The 15434-nt window shown below is 44.8% G+C and overlaps 1 protein-coding gene across 1 annotated transcript in view; it reads right to left on the bottom strand.

Moving 5' to 3' along the window:
- Window positions 1–15434, bottom strand: part of CDK15 (cyclin dependent kinase 15) — a 104882-nt gene that overhangs the window by 78916 nt on the left and 10532 nt on the right. The window contains exons 3-5 of the mRNA XM_062190028.1: window positions 14999–15148; window positions 14665–14759; window positions 6494–6573 (exon numbers count right to left, since the gene is read on the bottom strand). Of these exons, the coding sequence (XP_062046012.1) occupies window positions 6494–6573; window positions 14665–14759; window positions 14999–15148 (325 nt within the window). The remainder of the gene's footprint in view (window positions 1–6493; window positions 6574–14664; window positions 14760–14998; window positions 15149–15434) is intronic.

Below are 15434 nucleotides of genomic sequence, written 5' to 3'. Positions count from 1 at the left end.
GCGGCGCCGGCACCCCGGGTTCTAGTCCTGGTTGGGGCGCCGGATTCTGTCCCGGTTGCCCCTCTTCCAGGCCAGCTCTCTGCTATGGCCCGGGAAGGCAGTGGAAGATGGGCCCTGCACCCACATGGGACACCAGGAGGAAGCACCTGGCTCCTGGCTTCAGATCAGCGTGGTGTGCTGGCCGCAGCGGCCATTGGGGGGTGAACCAACGGCAAAGGAAGACCTTTCTCTTTGTCTCTCTCTCTCTCACTGTCCACTCTGCCTGTCAAAAAAAAAATAATTTGATGATCATGAGGTTGATAATAACAATAATAGCTAACATTCCTTGAATATTTACCACATGCTGGGCTTTGTTGTAAGAATTTTACATCCATTGACCTGGTATGATCATGAGAAAACCCCAAAAGTCAAAGAGAAAATCTAAAGAAAACAACATAATTTCAAAAATCAGGAAAAATGACCCTTAGCTGATCTTGATTCAACTTGCTTAAAAAACGTAAAACACTTTTTTTCGTTATTTTGAATGTCCAAAAGGTATCTAGTATGGCCGGCTAGTGAAACATTAATCCAACTCCCATATAACTAAGATAATTAATAATTTAGAAAATATTCACTTTCATCTCACAGTGATCTAAGGACTTTTAATTTTTTTGGTTTTGTTGATTTCACTGGGGCTTGTAGCTTAATGAAGTTTTAGGAAAATTAATGCTTTGCCAAGTGCAGTGGCTTGTGACGTTTTGATTTTCCTCTACCCTGTTCTGCTTTAGTTTAGAAGAAAATACAGGGGCCAGTGCTGTGGTGTGGAAGATTAAGCTGTGGCCGGCGCTATGGCGCAGCAGGTTAACACCCTGGCCTGAAGCGCCGGCATCCCATATGGGCGCTGGTTCTAGTCCCGGCTGCTCCTCTTCCGATCCAGCTCTCTGCTGTGGCCTGGGAGGGCAGTGGAGGATGGCCCAGGTCCTTGGGCCCCTGCACGCACGTGGGAGACCCAGAAGAAGCTCCTGGCTCCTGGCTTTGAGCTGGTCCAGTTCTGGCTGCTGCAGCCAGTTAGGGAGTGAACTAGTGGAGAGATCTCTCTCTCTCTCTCTCTCTCTCTCTCTCTCTCTCTCTCTCCCCTTCACTCTTTGCAACTCTGCCTTTCAAATAAATCTTATAAAAGAAAATACAGAAATGGTGATGGCAAGAAGAGCAAGACTGACTCGGAAAGCCCTAAAGAATGCCGGCTAGCCAAGGCCATATACGGGCTGTGGACTCCTTAGGTGGACGGAGTGCCCCTGTCCCGGTCTTTGCACCCCCAGCACTAGCACAGGCCTAGAAGTTGGTGCTCAGTGGACGCTTGTGAATGAATGAAAACCAGGCCAGTGATAGTGAGTGGACGTAGGAGTCAGACATGGAATTCACCCCCACCCCTCAGTGGGCGTGGAGGGAAGAAGTGTGTTGTAGTCCCTGATGTTACGATTGCTCTGACCTGCAAGCCACAAATCAAGACAAATTGTCAATGTCTGCATTCCAAGAGAAGAAATCCGCTACACGAACTGAAGTAAAGGTTTCTTCAGAACTGTAAGCCTGCTCGCGTCCCAATGCCCTGGCACAACTGTGTTTTACAAAGGCGCAGCTCTGCCGCTGCAAATATGCTGTGTCTGTGAGGTCATGCGATTGCATCTGAAGGTGGACTCCTTGTCCCCCAGGCCTGCTCCAGTCTATCTGTGTTCGCCGGTGCTCGGGGCTGATCAGACTCCTCCCCTGCTGCACTGTGTGACCTCGGGAGGCTCCTTAGCCCAGTGCTGGCTCAGCTTTCTCCTAGGATTGGGAGTAATTACCTTGTAATGTGTGTTTTTTTTCTAGACAGAGATCTTAAGATCCCCAGCTGAAATTGTTTCTGATTTAGATGCTGCAATTACTGGTGCTACAGAATCAATGACAGAATCAGAATTGATGAATATGCAAGATTCTATTATTTAAAATTGCTTCTTCTGAATTTTCCTTAATGCTCATAAAATGTATTATAAAGGCAGATTTCTGTTTTTATTTCTACTGTTGCTAAAGAAATACTTGAGTTAAGCATTTCCAACTTTATCATAATAAAGTAGAATTTTTAGTAGAGGAGATATAGATTCTTTTTTTAAAAATTTATTTATTTATTTATTTGAAAGGCAGAGTTACAGAGAGGCAGAGAGAGAGGTCTTCTATCCACTGGTTTACTCCCCAAATGGCTGCAATGGCCGAGCTGGGCTGATTCGAAGCCAGGAGCCAGGAGCTTCTTCCAGGTCTCCTACATGGGAGACTTGAGCCATCTTCTATACTGCTTTCCCAGACACATTAGGAGGGAGCTGGGTGGGAAGTGAAGCAGCCAGGACTTGATAGGGGATGCCAGCACTGCAGGCAGCGGCTTTACCCACTAGGCCACAGCACCGGCCTGCACATACAGATTCTAATACCTAACACAGCTCTGATTACTAACTCTGTGACCTAACGTTTCTGAGGCTCAGATTCGTTTGTCTCTGCAAAAATAATACATTTACGTGGGGGAAGGGGTTACATCGTATATCCGATCCTCACAAAAGTCGGTTATGGAGCAGGCGTTCAGCCCAGCGGGTGGGATGCCCGAGTCTCTCAGCAGACTGCTCTGGCTCCTGACTCCAGCTTCCTGGTCACGCAGGTGCAGACCCTGGGAGGCAGTGGTGATGGAGTAAGAAATGGGGTTCCTGCCACCCACGTGGGACACCTACATTGCATTTCCAGCTCCCAAATTCAGCCTAGCCCAGCCCCGGCTGTTGTGGGCATCTGGGGAATGAACAAGGAGGTAGGAGTTCTCTCTCTGTGTCTGTCTCTCTGCCTCTCAGTAATACTTTTAAAGGTTAGTTCTATGACTGCTTTCTTAACAATGTACCTCTAACAGACTGAATGTCCTAAGTTTTGAAATAATGCACATCATTAAGACATTGTAGTGGATAGTGTAACAAAACTAAGAAATGTCCTTATATAAAAACATAAAATATTAGTCTGTTTAAATGAAGATATTTCTCTGGTTGTGAAAATAAACATTTTTTTGTGTGAAAACAAACATTTAAAATACAATGTTAGAAGCAAGTATGATGGATTTCCTTAGTTGTCATGAATTGGCAAAGGGATGAGGGTAGCAGGGGACGTGTTTATGTTGTGTGTCTAGTTGTCGGAGGAGTGTCTGGCCATAGCAGGTGCTCAATAAATGCTTCTAGAATGAACACACGGAGAGTGTACGGACTTTGTAAGCAGATTTGGGTGGAATCACGACTCTCTATTGGAATCATGGTGTCTATCTCTAAAAGCGGTTATAAGGACTGAATGAGGTGTGTGTTATATATTAATGTTAGCCGTCGCAAAACACACCGAACACGGGAGTAAGGGAAAAGGTTTATTGGGGAACACCCAACAGACCGGAGTGAAGGGGAGGCGAAGGAAAAAGAGAGAGAATGAGAGTATAAGAGAGAAACAGAGAGGAGAGGAGCTAACAAGGAGAGAAGAGAGCAGAGAGGAGCCGAGAGAGAGAGAGAGCCAAGAGACCAGAGGAGGAGGCTAGAGAGAAGAACCGAGAGAGAGCAGGAGGGAAGAGCCAAGAGAGCGCGAGTTCAGGAACAGGCCCTTTTAAAACTTTGCCTGAGGGTGGGCAGGGAAGCAGGAGCAGCGAATCCCATTAGGAGGGGGGTGGAGCCTGGCTCAGGTAGCTGGGCCATGCGGCCACCTGGCTAAAACTGCCCCAGTTTCCTAACACTGTGAAGAGTATCTGGCACGTGTGTTAAGATAGGTTTACCACAGTGTTGTTTAGACTTTTGCTACGTTCGTATGACATGTTGGGATCAAATGAAAACAAATAATACTCCGAGCGACAGGACTAATAAACTGCCACATGTCTGCCGCTAGAGAGAGAGAGAGAGAGAGCACGCTGCCGCAGAATCCCACTCAATAAATCTCCGGCTGCCATTCTGGCTGCGTGGCCACACTGGTCAGGAAAAGCCATTCCTGCTTCAAGGCTTTTTCAAGAAAGCTGCACTACTTGTTCGGTTATCCTGCACGTGGCTTTCGGTTGCCTTTTCAGCCAGTGACCCTGGGTTTTGACTAATGAACTCCAGCTGTTCTTATTTTGCCTTCCAGCCCTTCTCATTTAACCTCCTGTCTCCCTAGCCTCACAACCTTAGAGCTCTTACAGGAAAAAATGGGACAGAGCCAAAGTTTGCAAAGGAGGCCTCACATCTTCTTGAGGGGAGAGGGCTCCGAGCCTTTACCCTGGTGGAAAAAGAAACGTTCGTTGTTGGAAATTGGATGCCTAACAACCTTCAATGTGTCAAAAATCCTTTTGTGGTTTTTAATATTATACAAGCAAAGCATTCAGTAAGGTAAGTCCACAAAGCAAACCCAGAGAGGCCACAGTCGAATACTAATGTAATTGTAAACACCTGTGTGGGGAAGCAATTCCTGGGTAAATATGCAGTGAAGGGAACAGTGAGCGAGCCCAGAACAATGCAGCCCCGGCTTTCCCGAGCCACGCTGGGAGCCATCTGTCGGAGGAACCTTTTGCCTATTTTTGCAAAACTGGCAAAAGGCTTTGCTGTTCCAGTCAAAAGTCAACCCCCCCCCCCCCAAAAAAAAAAAAAATTGGTTGTGGGCAAAATCTGAGCAAGGCTGGCCTCACCCATAGGCAAACTCCAGCTCCGAAAGGCAACACCAGGATAGTGAGGCGAAGCCGGACCTACAGACCCTCCCCTTATGTGAGTGACCTGGGATTTTCTATTATGTCCAGAAATGCACTCTAACTTGTCCACACATCTCTTTCCAAATCGGATCATCCTTTCGTGGGGACCACTAATAAGTACATTAGTAAATGCAGCTTGCATTCTGTTAAACACTTAAAACCTTGCCTTCCCCTGGAATGCACCTGATCCTACCAAGATGACTGCAGCTGCGCTGATAGCCACTTGGTCCTTTTATTTAAATTCAAAATGACGTCGTTCCCAGGGGGCTTTGAGAGACCTTTGAAAATGGCATCAAATTCAGTTATAAACTCATTTTCTGAATTGCTTTTTCCATGCCTGTTTGCATAACCCATACTTCCAAGCTCAGTTCAAAATCTACTGACTCCCTCAGCCAGACTGAGACAAGCCCATTCTCAGCTGGGTTTGCAATGTCTTTTGTGCACTGGTAACTTGAATCATCTTCTCTACTAAGACTGGAAACAGCATAAACAAAGATTGGATTTTCTCTCCTCACCCTTAACAGCACCCAGGAATTTGCTTGGCATATAATACATGTTCAATAAAGAAGGAAAAATAATTACATGGTGAAAAGAGCGAGAAAAGGTCAGGGAAATAGCATTTTTTTTTCTGAAATAGGTGATCATTTTCTCAACATTTTATTCTAAATGGCATATGTAAAAAGGTTGATAAATTGAATTTTTAAAAATTCATATGTATTTCATTTATTTGAAAGTGTGGGGCAAAAGAGAGAGAGAAAAAGATTGAGATCTTTCATCTGCTGGTTCACTGCCCAAATGACCCCTAACAGTGAAGACTGGACCAGGTTGAAGCCAGGAATCAGGAACTCCAGCCGGGTCTGCCAGGAGAGACCTGAGGGCTGGCACCATCGTCTGCCTCCTCCGAGGGTGTGCGTTACCGGGAAACTGGAATCGAACGCAGCACCGAGATTCAAACGGGCTGTGGTCTCCCAGGCAGCATCTTAACGGCTAAGGCACGTGCTTACCCCAATTGTAGTTTTAGTGGCTTATTTTTGCTATATTGGCTTCTTGATTTTCCTAATATTAATAGAATATTATAAATTATTAGAGATCTTAATGGTGAACGACATCACCAAGGGGAGAAAGAATGGAATAATAGCTAACATTGATTGAGCCTGAAAGTGGGCTGTGTGATAAGTGCTTTATATACGTAGTCTCAATCCTCATAATAGCTCCGTGAAGTAGACACTATTATCTTCCTCTTTCTGCAATGATAGGTAAAGTGCCCAACATCACACGGGAGTCGATGGTGGACCTGCGATGCAAACCAAGGTCCATCTGACCCAGGTTCCTCAGCCACCTGCTATTCTGCCTGGGCAAGGAGAAGACAGGGCAGGGAGCTGCCAACTGAGGAGCCTTTTGCGCACTATGGAAACATCATGCCACCTCCAGGCAAACTGCCCTCTCAGAATTCAAGGGATTATTTTTTGTCCTCTTTTATAGCAATGTTCTGGGTTAAAAAGGTATAGCCTTAGCATTAAACACATGGAAAGCATTTAGTAAATACTCACTGAGTTCATAGTTTGGGTTAAATGATATAACAGTTTTCAATTGGAATTTCCTTATGAATAAATACTAAGATTATAATGTAAGTACTCTTGGGAAACTGGTCTGAGCAATAAAATTGCAATTATTCACTTCCTTGTAGAGCTATCAAAAACTAGACGCTGAGTGCATGGGCGCAATGCAAAACCCATCTGGTGAGCCCGTTCCTGCTGCTCTTACCTTCCCGGATGGCGGTGAATGGGACTCCTTCCTCTGTGTTCATGCTGATGACTTTCAGAGCCACCAGCTGGCCATTGATCCTAGAAAACAGGGAGGCGCTCACACACTCTTCGAGATGGTTGAAGTGGGGATTTACAGCAAAAGGCATTTTCCTTCAAAATACATTCCAGCATAGGAATATATATTTATATTCCAGAGTGTTTTTCTCTGTTACTAAAGTGGTGTGCTCATTACGGAAAACTTGGAGAACACAGAGAAGCACAGAGTGACCCCTCTCTAAATCCACGCCATGTCTTCAGGTGCATTGTGCCTTTTATTTCCCTTTGTGCCCTTATTTCACACGTCCTTATCTTGCATCTGACTTATTGTAATGGTCTCTCAGTAGTCGCCCTGTTTGTACACTTGTACTCCTGCTATATACTTCCAATGGAGAAGTTAGGGCACCCTTTTAATATACATGTGTGTATATATATATATATATATATATAAATTTGTATGTATATGGAGAGAGAGGTGGAGAGACAGAGAGATAAGTGGAGAGAAAGCTCCCATCTGCTGGTTCACTCTCCAAAAGTCTGCAATGGCCAGGGCTAGGTCCAGGATGCAGGAGGGAGCTGAGAACAGGAACTCAATGCAGGTCTCCCACGAGGGTGGCAGGAGCCCAGTCAGCTGAGCCCTCACCTTTGCTGCTCAGGGTGTGTGTTAGCAGGAAGCTGGAGTCGGGAGGTAGAGCCATGTATTGAACGCAAGCATCTTAACCCATAGGCCAAATGCCAATCCCGGGGCCCCCTTTTAAATGAAAGTAATAACAACCCAATTTTCTGTTCAAAATGCACCATACCTCTACCTCTCAGAATAAAAGTCAGATTCTTACACTGGCCTCCTGCGTGCTACCTGACCGGTACAGAGCACCCTCCCTCTCTAACTCCTACCCTCTCCTTATTTAACAGTTTGCTTGTGATGTAAGCTAAGTGCCAAAAACAGAGGAGATTTTAATGCAAGTCCAAATCTGTCGTCAGTGCTGTGGGATTCCTATCACATTGTTAGTGATGTGCTCTTCCTCCTACCATTCTTACAGTGCGCTACTTAATAATGACGTAATAGCTCGTTATGTAAATATCCTACAATGTGTTAGGTCATTCCAAATTGTGTCCAGCTTTGAACTTTTATACAGATATGTTGATGATCATAAATAAATGTGATAAGTCTTTGCACACAGCCCCAACTATTTCCTTAGAGTCAAGGTAAAATTGCTCAAAGAATGTACAATGCACACACTTTTATTGATTTAAATTCACCCCTGTGGAGTGACTGTACCACTAAATGGACATGAGTGTGGCCAGGCCACCCTTCCTCCCCAGTGCTGGGCAGGGATTTGTTTGCATTTCCTTAGATCACATCTTTTAGATTAGTTTCAGAATTACAGGAAAAAAATTGAGAAGATAGTACAGAGTTCCCCGTTCCTTCCAATTTCTTCTATTGTTAATATCTTACTTAGTAAGGTTCATTTGCTATCATTAGTGAACCAATGCTGCACATTATTATCAACTGAAGTCCACAGGTTATTGGGATTTCTTCAGTCTTTACCTAGCATCCTTTTCCCCTTGTCCAGGATTCCGTTCAGCATTGCGTTTAGTTGTTGCTGTTAGGTCTTGTGGGTGCCTCCTGATTGTGAACTTCCCAGGTTTCCCTCATTTTCCATGACTTTGACTGTTACGAGGAGTACTGGTCAGGTCCTTGTAGCATGTCACTCTAGGAACTTTTTGCACTTTCTTGTGCTTACACAGAGACTAAGGGCACACACCACCATCACGATTATGACCTCTGATGGGGACACAACACCTGCCCGAGGTAGTGTCTGTCAGCTTTCTGCCTGCTTTCCATGCTGTGCTTTTGAAGACTGTCCCCGGGGTGGCCCAGGCTCACGGGGTGGGGGCTGTGAGCTACCTCCTGGTGGGTGTACTAGCTGCGTAGATTATTGCGACTCTTTCGCACGGGCAATTGTTTCTTCTCTTCCATTTACTAATTTATATCAGTGTGTGCTCCTGGATATTTATTCTGTTCTTTGGGTTGTAACTCAGTACTGCTTTGTCTACTTTCTCAAAGGTCTGCCCCTGGAAGCACTTTCAGTTGATTCCTGTGTCCCTGTGACATAGCCCATCAATGTGGCTTGCTTTTCTGTCTTCATTTTTGTCTTCATTTTTTTGGCCTATTCGATAGGTAAAAATGATTATCATGATTACATTTCTGTTTCTTTATTGCAGAACTGAATTTTTGTGTTTCTTGGTCTCTCGTACTTCTTTTGTGATTTGCCTACCTTGTTCTTGAAATATTTTGCAGGCACTTTTCACCAATTGCTTTTAAGCCTTATCATGCTTTGAAGTGTTGAGATTCAAATTTTTTATGATGTTAACTATTTTCCAAAGGTTTTACTCAGAGCCTGGCCCTGTGAAATTCTACTCCATCCTCTACCAAAAATAAATAATTTTTTTAAAAAAGGTTTTTGATCAAATTTAAAAAATTTTAAATCCTGGTAGTATCTATGATAAAAGATCACATTGGATTTTGTTCAAATGGTCCCCATATTGCTTTGAGCATTGCGAATACTTCAATGAAACATCTCCCAAAGTGTCTTTGAATTGAGGCTCCCTGGAACACACTTGGGTAGTTGGGGTACCATGGACACTGCCTTCCCTTCTGGTTCTGTTCTCAGTGTCAGGTGTGCACAGAACTTTCCAGCTCAGAGGCCGCACAGAATACATTTATGTTTTCTTCTAGCTCTTGTCTGTTTTCTATTACATTAATTCTTTTTTTTTAAAGATTTATTTTATTTATTTGAAAGTCAGAGTTATAGAGAGAGGTAGAGACAAAGAGAGAGGTTTTCCATCCGCTGGTTCACTCCCCAGATGGCCACAATGGCCAGAGCTGCGCTGATCCGAAGCCAGGAGCCAGGAGCTTCTTCCGGATCTCCCACGTGGGTGCAGGGGCCCAAGGACTCGGAAGCCAGGAGCCAGGAGCTTCTTCCGGATCTCCCACGTGGGTGCAGGGGCCCAAGGACTCAGAAGCCAGGAGCCAGGAGCTTCTTCCGGATCTCCCACGTGGGTGCAGGGGCCCAAGGACTCGGGCCATCTTCTACTGCTTTCCCAGGCCATAGCAGAGAGCTGGATTGGAAGAGGATCAGCCAGACTAGAACCGGTGCCCATATGGGATGCCGGCACTGCAGGCCAGAGCGTTAACCAGCTGCGCCACAGGCCAGCCCCTCCATTAATTCTTGAATCCATTGGGACTTCATCCTGTATGTTCACTTTTTCAACTGTCCCACATTCATTTATTGGACTCTCTTCTTTTTGCTGCTGATGTGAAATACCACCGGGACTATTCAGTAGATCTTATTAATACTTGAACTTCTGAATTTTAAAAAATCATGTTACTTTGATCTTTCTTTATACTTGTGCTACACAATTTTAATTATTGTAGACTCTGAATATACAGTGTGTCCTCCGTATCCATGGGTTTAGGATTTGTGAATTCAACCAACTGTGGATCAAAAACTGAAAAAAGTTTGCATCTGTACCCAACACATACAGATGTTTTTTTCTTGTCATTATTCGCTAAGCAATACAGTACAACAACCGTTTTCACTGTCTTCACACTGTTAGGTACTATGAATGACCTGGAAATGATTTGCTGTCTATTGAAATATGTCTGTAGGTTATATGCAAATACTGTGTCATTTTATGTAAAGGACTTGATTATCCATGGATCTTGGTATCTGTAGGGGGTCCTGGGACAAATCCCCCACAGATACGAAAGGACAACTGTATTAGAATACCTCAAAACACGAAATTAGGGAATCACTGACATTTTTGCATCACAAGGTTTTCTAATCCAGATCTACACTTAATAGTTCCTGGAGTAATCATTGCACAAGACCTTCGGCCATCTGCTTACCTGTTGTACACATACCACACACACCCCCCCACACACTCACACACCATGAACATACACCCCACACACCATACACACACACCCCACACACCATGCACACACACCCCACACACCACACACCATTCACACACACACCACACACACACTCCCATACACACCACATCCCCTCACATACCCATACACCCACACCCACACACACCCCACACACATACCCCACACACCATGCACATACACCACACACACACACCACACTCCACACACACCCCACACACACCACACACACATCATGCACACACACCACACACACCACACACAAATCCCCACACCACACACACCACACACACACACCACACATACCACTCACATACGTACCACACACATACCCCACACACACCATCACACATAACACACACAGCACACATACCACACACACACCTACCACACACATACCACACACACCCACACACACCACATACACACACAGCACACACACACCTACCACACACATACCCCCCACACCATATACACCCCACAGACAACACACACAGCACACACACCACACATACCACACACACAATACACACAACACACATACCACACACACACCTACCACACACATACCCCCCACACCATATACACCCCACAGACAACACACACAGCACACATACCACACACACAATACACACAACACACATACCACACACACACCTACCACATACACACCTACCACACACACACCATACATCACACACACACACACACCACACACACACCACATACACACCTACCGCACACACCCACCACATACACACCACACACATACCACACACACACCACACACACCATACACCACACACACCCACCACACACACCTACCACACACACACCATACACCACACACACACCACACACACCACACACACACACACACTACTCCTGCCCCACACACTTGCTGTTCCTTCTGCCTGGAGCTGCCCGCCACCCACGCCACGGCGCTGCCACCGTCACGCACATGGCTCACTCCTCACTCCCATCCAAGTCTCTGTGCGGGGCTTCCCTTTTCCTCACCTATCACCCTGGCTCCCCCGACCCTCCTCCTGCCTTATGCTTTTCCACAGCACTTTTCATGCCTCACAAACTCCGTGTCACATAGATTTGTTTCCTGCCTGCCTCACTCGCACTAGATGTACACTCCTTCAGAGCACGGATGTCCGTCTCTTTGTCCTCAGAAGCATCCTTATCAGCTGAGATAGTGCCTGACATGTAGCAGATAGTAGAGAAGAGAAACACTAGCAGATACCAGGAGAATTAAAGAAGGCCTCTTTAACGTTTTTAGGTCCCTTAGTACATCTTTATTTAATTCTGCCTATTTTTAATGCTAATGGTAATTTTTTTTTGACAGGCAGAGTGGACAGTGAGAGAGAGAGAGACAGAGAGAAAGGTCTTCCTTTGCTGTTGGTTCACCCTCCAATGGCCGCTGCGGCCTGCGCACCATGCTGATCCGAAGCCAGGAGCCAGGTGCTTATCCTGGTCTCCCATGGGGTGCAGGGCCCAAGCACTTGGGCCATCCTCCACTGCCTTCCTGGGCCACAGCAGAGAGCTGGCCTGGAAGAGGGGCAACCGGGACAGAATCTGGCGCCCCGACCGGGACTAGAACCTGGGGTGCCAGCGCCGCTAGGCGGAGGATTAACCTAGTGAGCCGCGGCACCACTAATGGTAATTTTTAAAAAAGATTGTGTGTGATGTATTTGAAAGGCAGAGTAACAGAGAGGGAGAGAGTAACAGAGAGAGGGAGAGAGAGAAAGAGATCTTCTATCCTGCTGGTTCACTCCCGAGATGGTTGTAACAGCGTTGCTGGGCCAGGCGGAAGCCAGGAGCCTGGAACTCTAGCTGATCTCCCACCTATGTGGCTGGGATTCAAGTACTTGATTCATCCTCCACTGCTTTTCCAGGTCCGTTAGCAGGGGGCTGGGTAGAAAGCAGAGAGGCAGGGACTTAAACGAGCACCCTGTTATGGGATGCTCACATAGCAAGCAGAGGCACCACAGTGCTGGCCTTGGTAATGGTGATATTTTTGTTGTTGTTAGAGTAATTCCCCCTGCTATATTTTCTAAATGGCTATCGCTAATACATAGGACAACTTTTGGTTAGTGTACTCAAATGTTGATTTTAACTGACCCCCATATTGTTCTGTCTTACAACTTTTAATAATTTCTTCACCTATTCTCTTTGGATTTTTAGGTAGAATATAACTGCGGAAATGATATTCAGTCTTTTTTTTTTCTCACTGCATTGGCTAGAACATTTATGGTCATTTTAGCAATAATAGATGATGGATGTCCTTGCCCTAGTTAACATTAATGCCACCAATTTTTAAGAAGAAAGAATATGAGGCATTGATCTGAAATGTTCTACATCATAATGAAGAATTATTCTGCTTCTATTTTGCTTAGAGCTTTAACAATAAGGAACTGATGTTGAATTTATCTCGTGCCTTCTTGGTGTCCGTATTTGCTTTTACATAAAAATGTAATGTCTCTGTGGTAGGGAATAAGGAGAAAGATTTCTCTGCTCCACCTGCAAACACTAGAGGTAATGCATCTCTTGTGTATTTTCCCAGGCTCCTCCTTGCACGTACAAATTTATACATGTATAGTGTGCCCTAGTGCTCCTTTCTAAATGGGATCATAGGGATCATTCTATAACTTGCTTTTTCCTCTTAAAATATTGGATATCTTTCCATATTAATATGAAAGTACTTCAAAAAGGTCATGGAAAATGGAATTAAAGGATAAGTTTATTTTGGTGTAAAAATTTTTGAAATCCACATCTTGTGTTTTCCTAGTTCACATTTTCTGTGAACTTTTGATAGACCCTCTCCTATCTCTGTTTCATGCTTTCAATGCTTTGTACCATTTCACGGTAGGTGATTATTTACTCAGGTCTTCATTAAGGGATACTTGTGAACAGGTTTTTATTGTCTATTATAAATCTTACTGCCAGGAAAATACTTCTATTTGTATCTCTGAATACATGGATAAAAATACCGAATGCACTTCTTTTTTAAATTTTAATTTATTTGAGAGACAGAGACAGGGACAAAGATCCTCCATGTGCTGGTTCACTCTTCAAATGTCTGAGAACAGCCAGGGCCAGGCCAGGAGCCCAGAACCCAACTGGAGTCTTCCAAATGGGTGCCAGGGACCCAAGTACTTGAGCTATCACCTGTTGCCTCCCAGGGTGCACATTAGCAGGAAGTTGGCATTGAAAATAGAGCCAGGACTTGAACCCAGGCACTCTGGTATGGGACCAGGGTCTCCCGAGGGGTGTCATAAGCACCGTGCTAAATGCCTGGCGCTCGAATGCACTTCTCTCTCCTATTCCTCTGCTGAGTTCCTTGACAGAAATCCTTTACGTTGCCAACTCCTAGGATAATCTATGTAAATGAATCAAAATCTACTTCCAAGCTTAAAATTGATTTTCTCCTATGCTTCTAACAAGTAAAAACAACACAAATATTGAGATACGCAATACTTAGTCTTACAGCATTTATATTATAGTTTTTAAGTTAACATTTAACTACTATTGAGCCATTATTTTTCTCTCTTGGAATAACAAAAATTAAAGAACCAAGACCTTCCAATATTCCCACCTTAACAAAAAGGCAGTGGAATTCATGGATTTTTTCATACCTACTGAACACAGTTTGTTGTTTTCCAAAACAGCTATTTGACCTTTGGGCAAGTCATTGTGTGTCTTCCCCAAGTGTAGAAAGCTCGGGATCTATCATTCTTCGAACATACTGTATTTTGCAGAAACCAACTCTTTTGCAAAGGCCAGGTGGAAGAATGAAGCAGCAAACTCAAGAAGCTCCCAACGCAAACCTCTGTCTTTGTGATTGAGGAAGGGACATGAACAACCCTTTGTGGACACCTTCCCAACTCTGCTTCCCACCAGGCTGAAGAGCGGCAATTGTTTCTTGGGTCAATAACACAGACGTCTACTTTGAATCGAATCACGGAGAGGCAACACTGATAAACACTTCAGTGTGCTGATTTTAATTGAGGGCAGGGCCTGTTTGTTTTCCACTCCAGGTTGTTTCAATCTCTCCTTAGTGACCATGGTCTCTTGCACAAGCGCTTGATGCTGTGAACTCCCGGGATGCCTCACCTAGCTTTACAGTGCGAAATCAGGGGACCAAGACCCAGTTGTGAGTCACTCACCTGCTAATCCCCTTGTAAACTGTAGCGTAAGAGCCTTCACCCAGCTTCTCCAAGTTCAAGTAAGACGAGGCGGCCCCAAAAGGGAGGCTCTTTCTCTGCTTTTGGGCAATTGGAGGGGTGAAGGATGGGGAAGGGAGAGAGAGAGAGAGAAAGAGAGAGAGAGAGAGAGCAGTTTGTTTAGCATTGACTTCTTTTTTTTTCAGTCCCAGGGAAATTAGACAGCATCGCAGGAGTGTACTTGGGACGCCCGCTCAGTCATTGCCCTGGGAGTGATGGCCAGACTCCCTAGACAAATCCACATTGAATTCCCGATCAACATCAGCTGCTCACTTACCCACTGAAAAGCCTGCCTCAGATCCTCTTCCTGAAAAGAATCACTGTTACTGCGTGGCCTTTTACTCTTGAATTTCCGGGCGTGGATGGCCTGCAGTCCCCTGGGGTGAAATGAAGTCATGGAACATGAAGCTTCTTGTAGGTCTGTGAGCTAGAGAAAAGCAAAGAGCCGGAATAACGTATATGCAAAATCAAGATTCAGAGGCTAGCAAACCGTTTTTTCTTTATTTGCCTGACTTCCACTCTTCATATATTTTCTAAGCTCCCTGCACCCCTCAAAAAGCACCTTCCTTGAAAGTCAAATTCCTAAAAAAAAAAACCCAAAACAATATCCACTGCTAAATACTGCATTCTTACTTCCCCTAAAAATACATCTTTAGCGCAGGTTAACCTAAATCTCTTTAATAGATGGTTTCCAATTTTTCTCTGTTTAACTC

Source organism: Lepus europaeus, chromosome 1, assembly GCF_033115175.1.
Source record: "Lepus europaeus isolate LE1 chromosome 1, mLepTim1.pri, whole genome shotgun sequence".
NCBI classification, from domain to species: Eukaryota; Metazoa; Chordata; class Mammalia; order Lagomorpha; family Leporidae; genus Lepus; species Lepus europaeus.
This window is presented reverse-complemented; position numbering and strand designations above follow the sequence as displayed.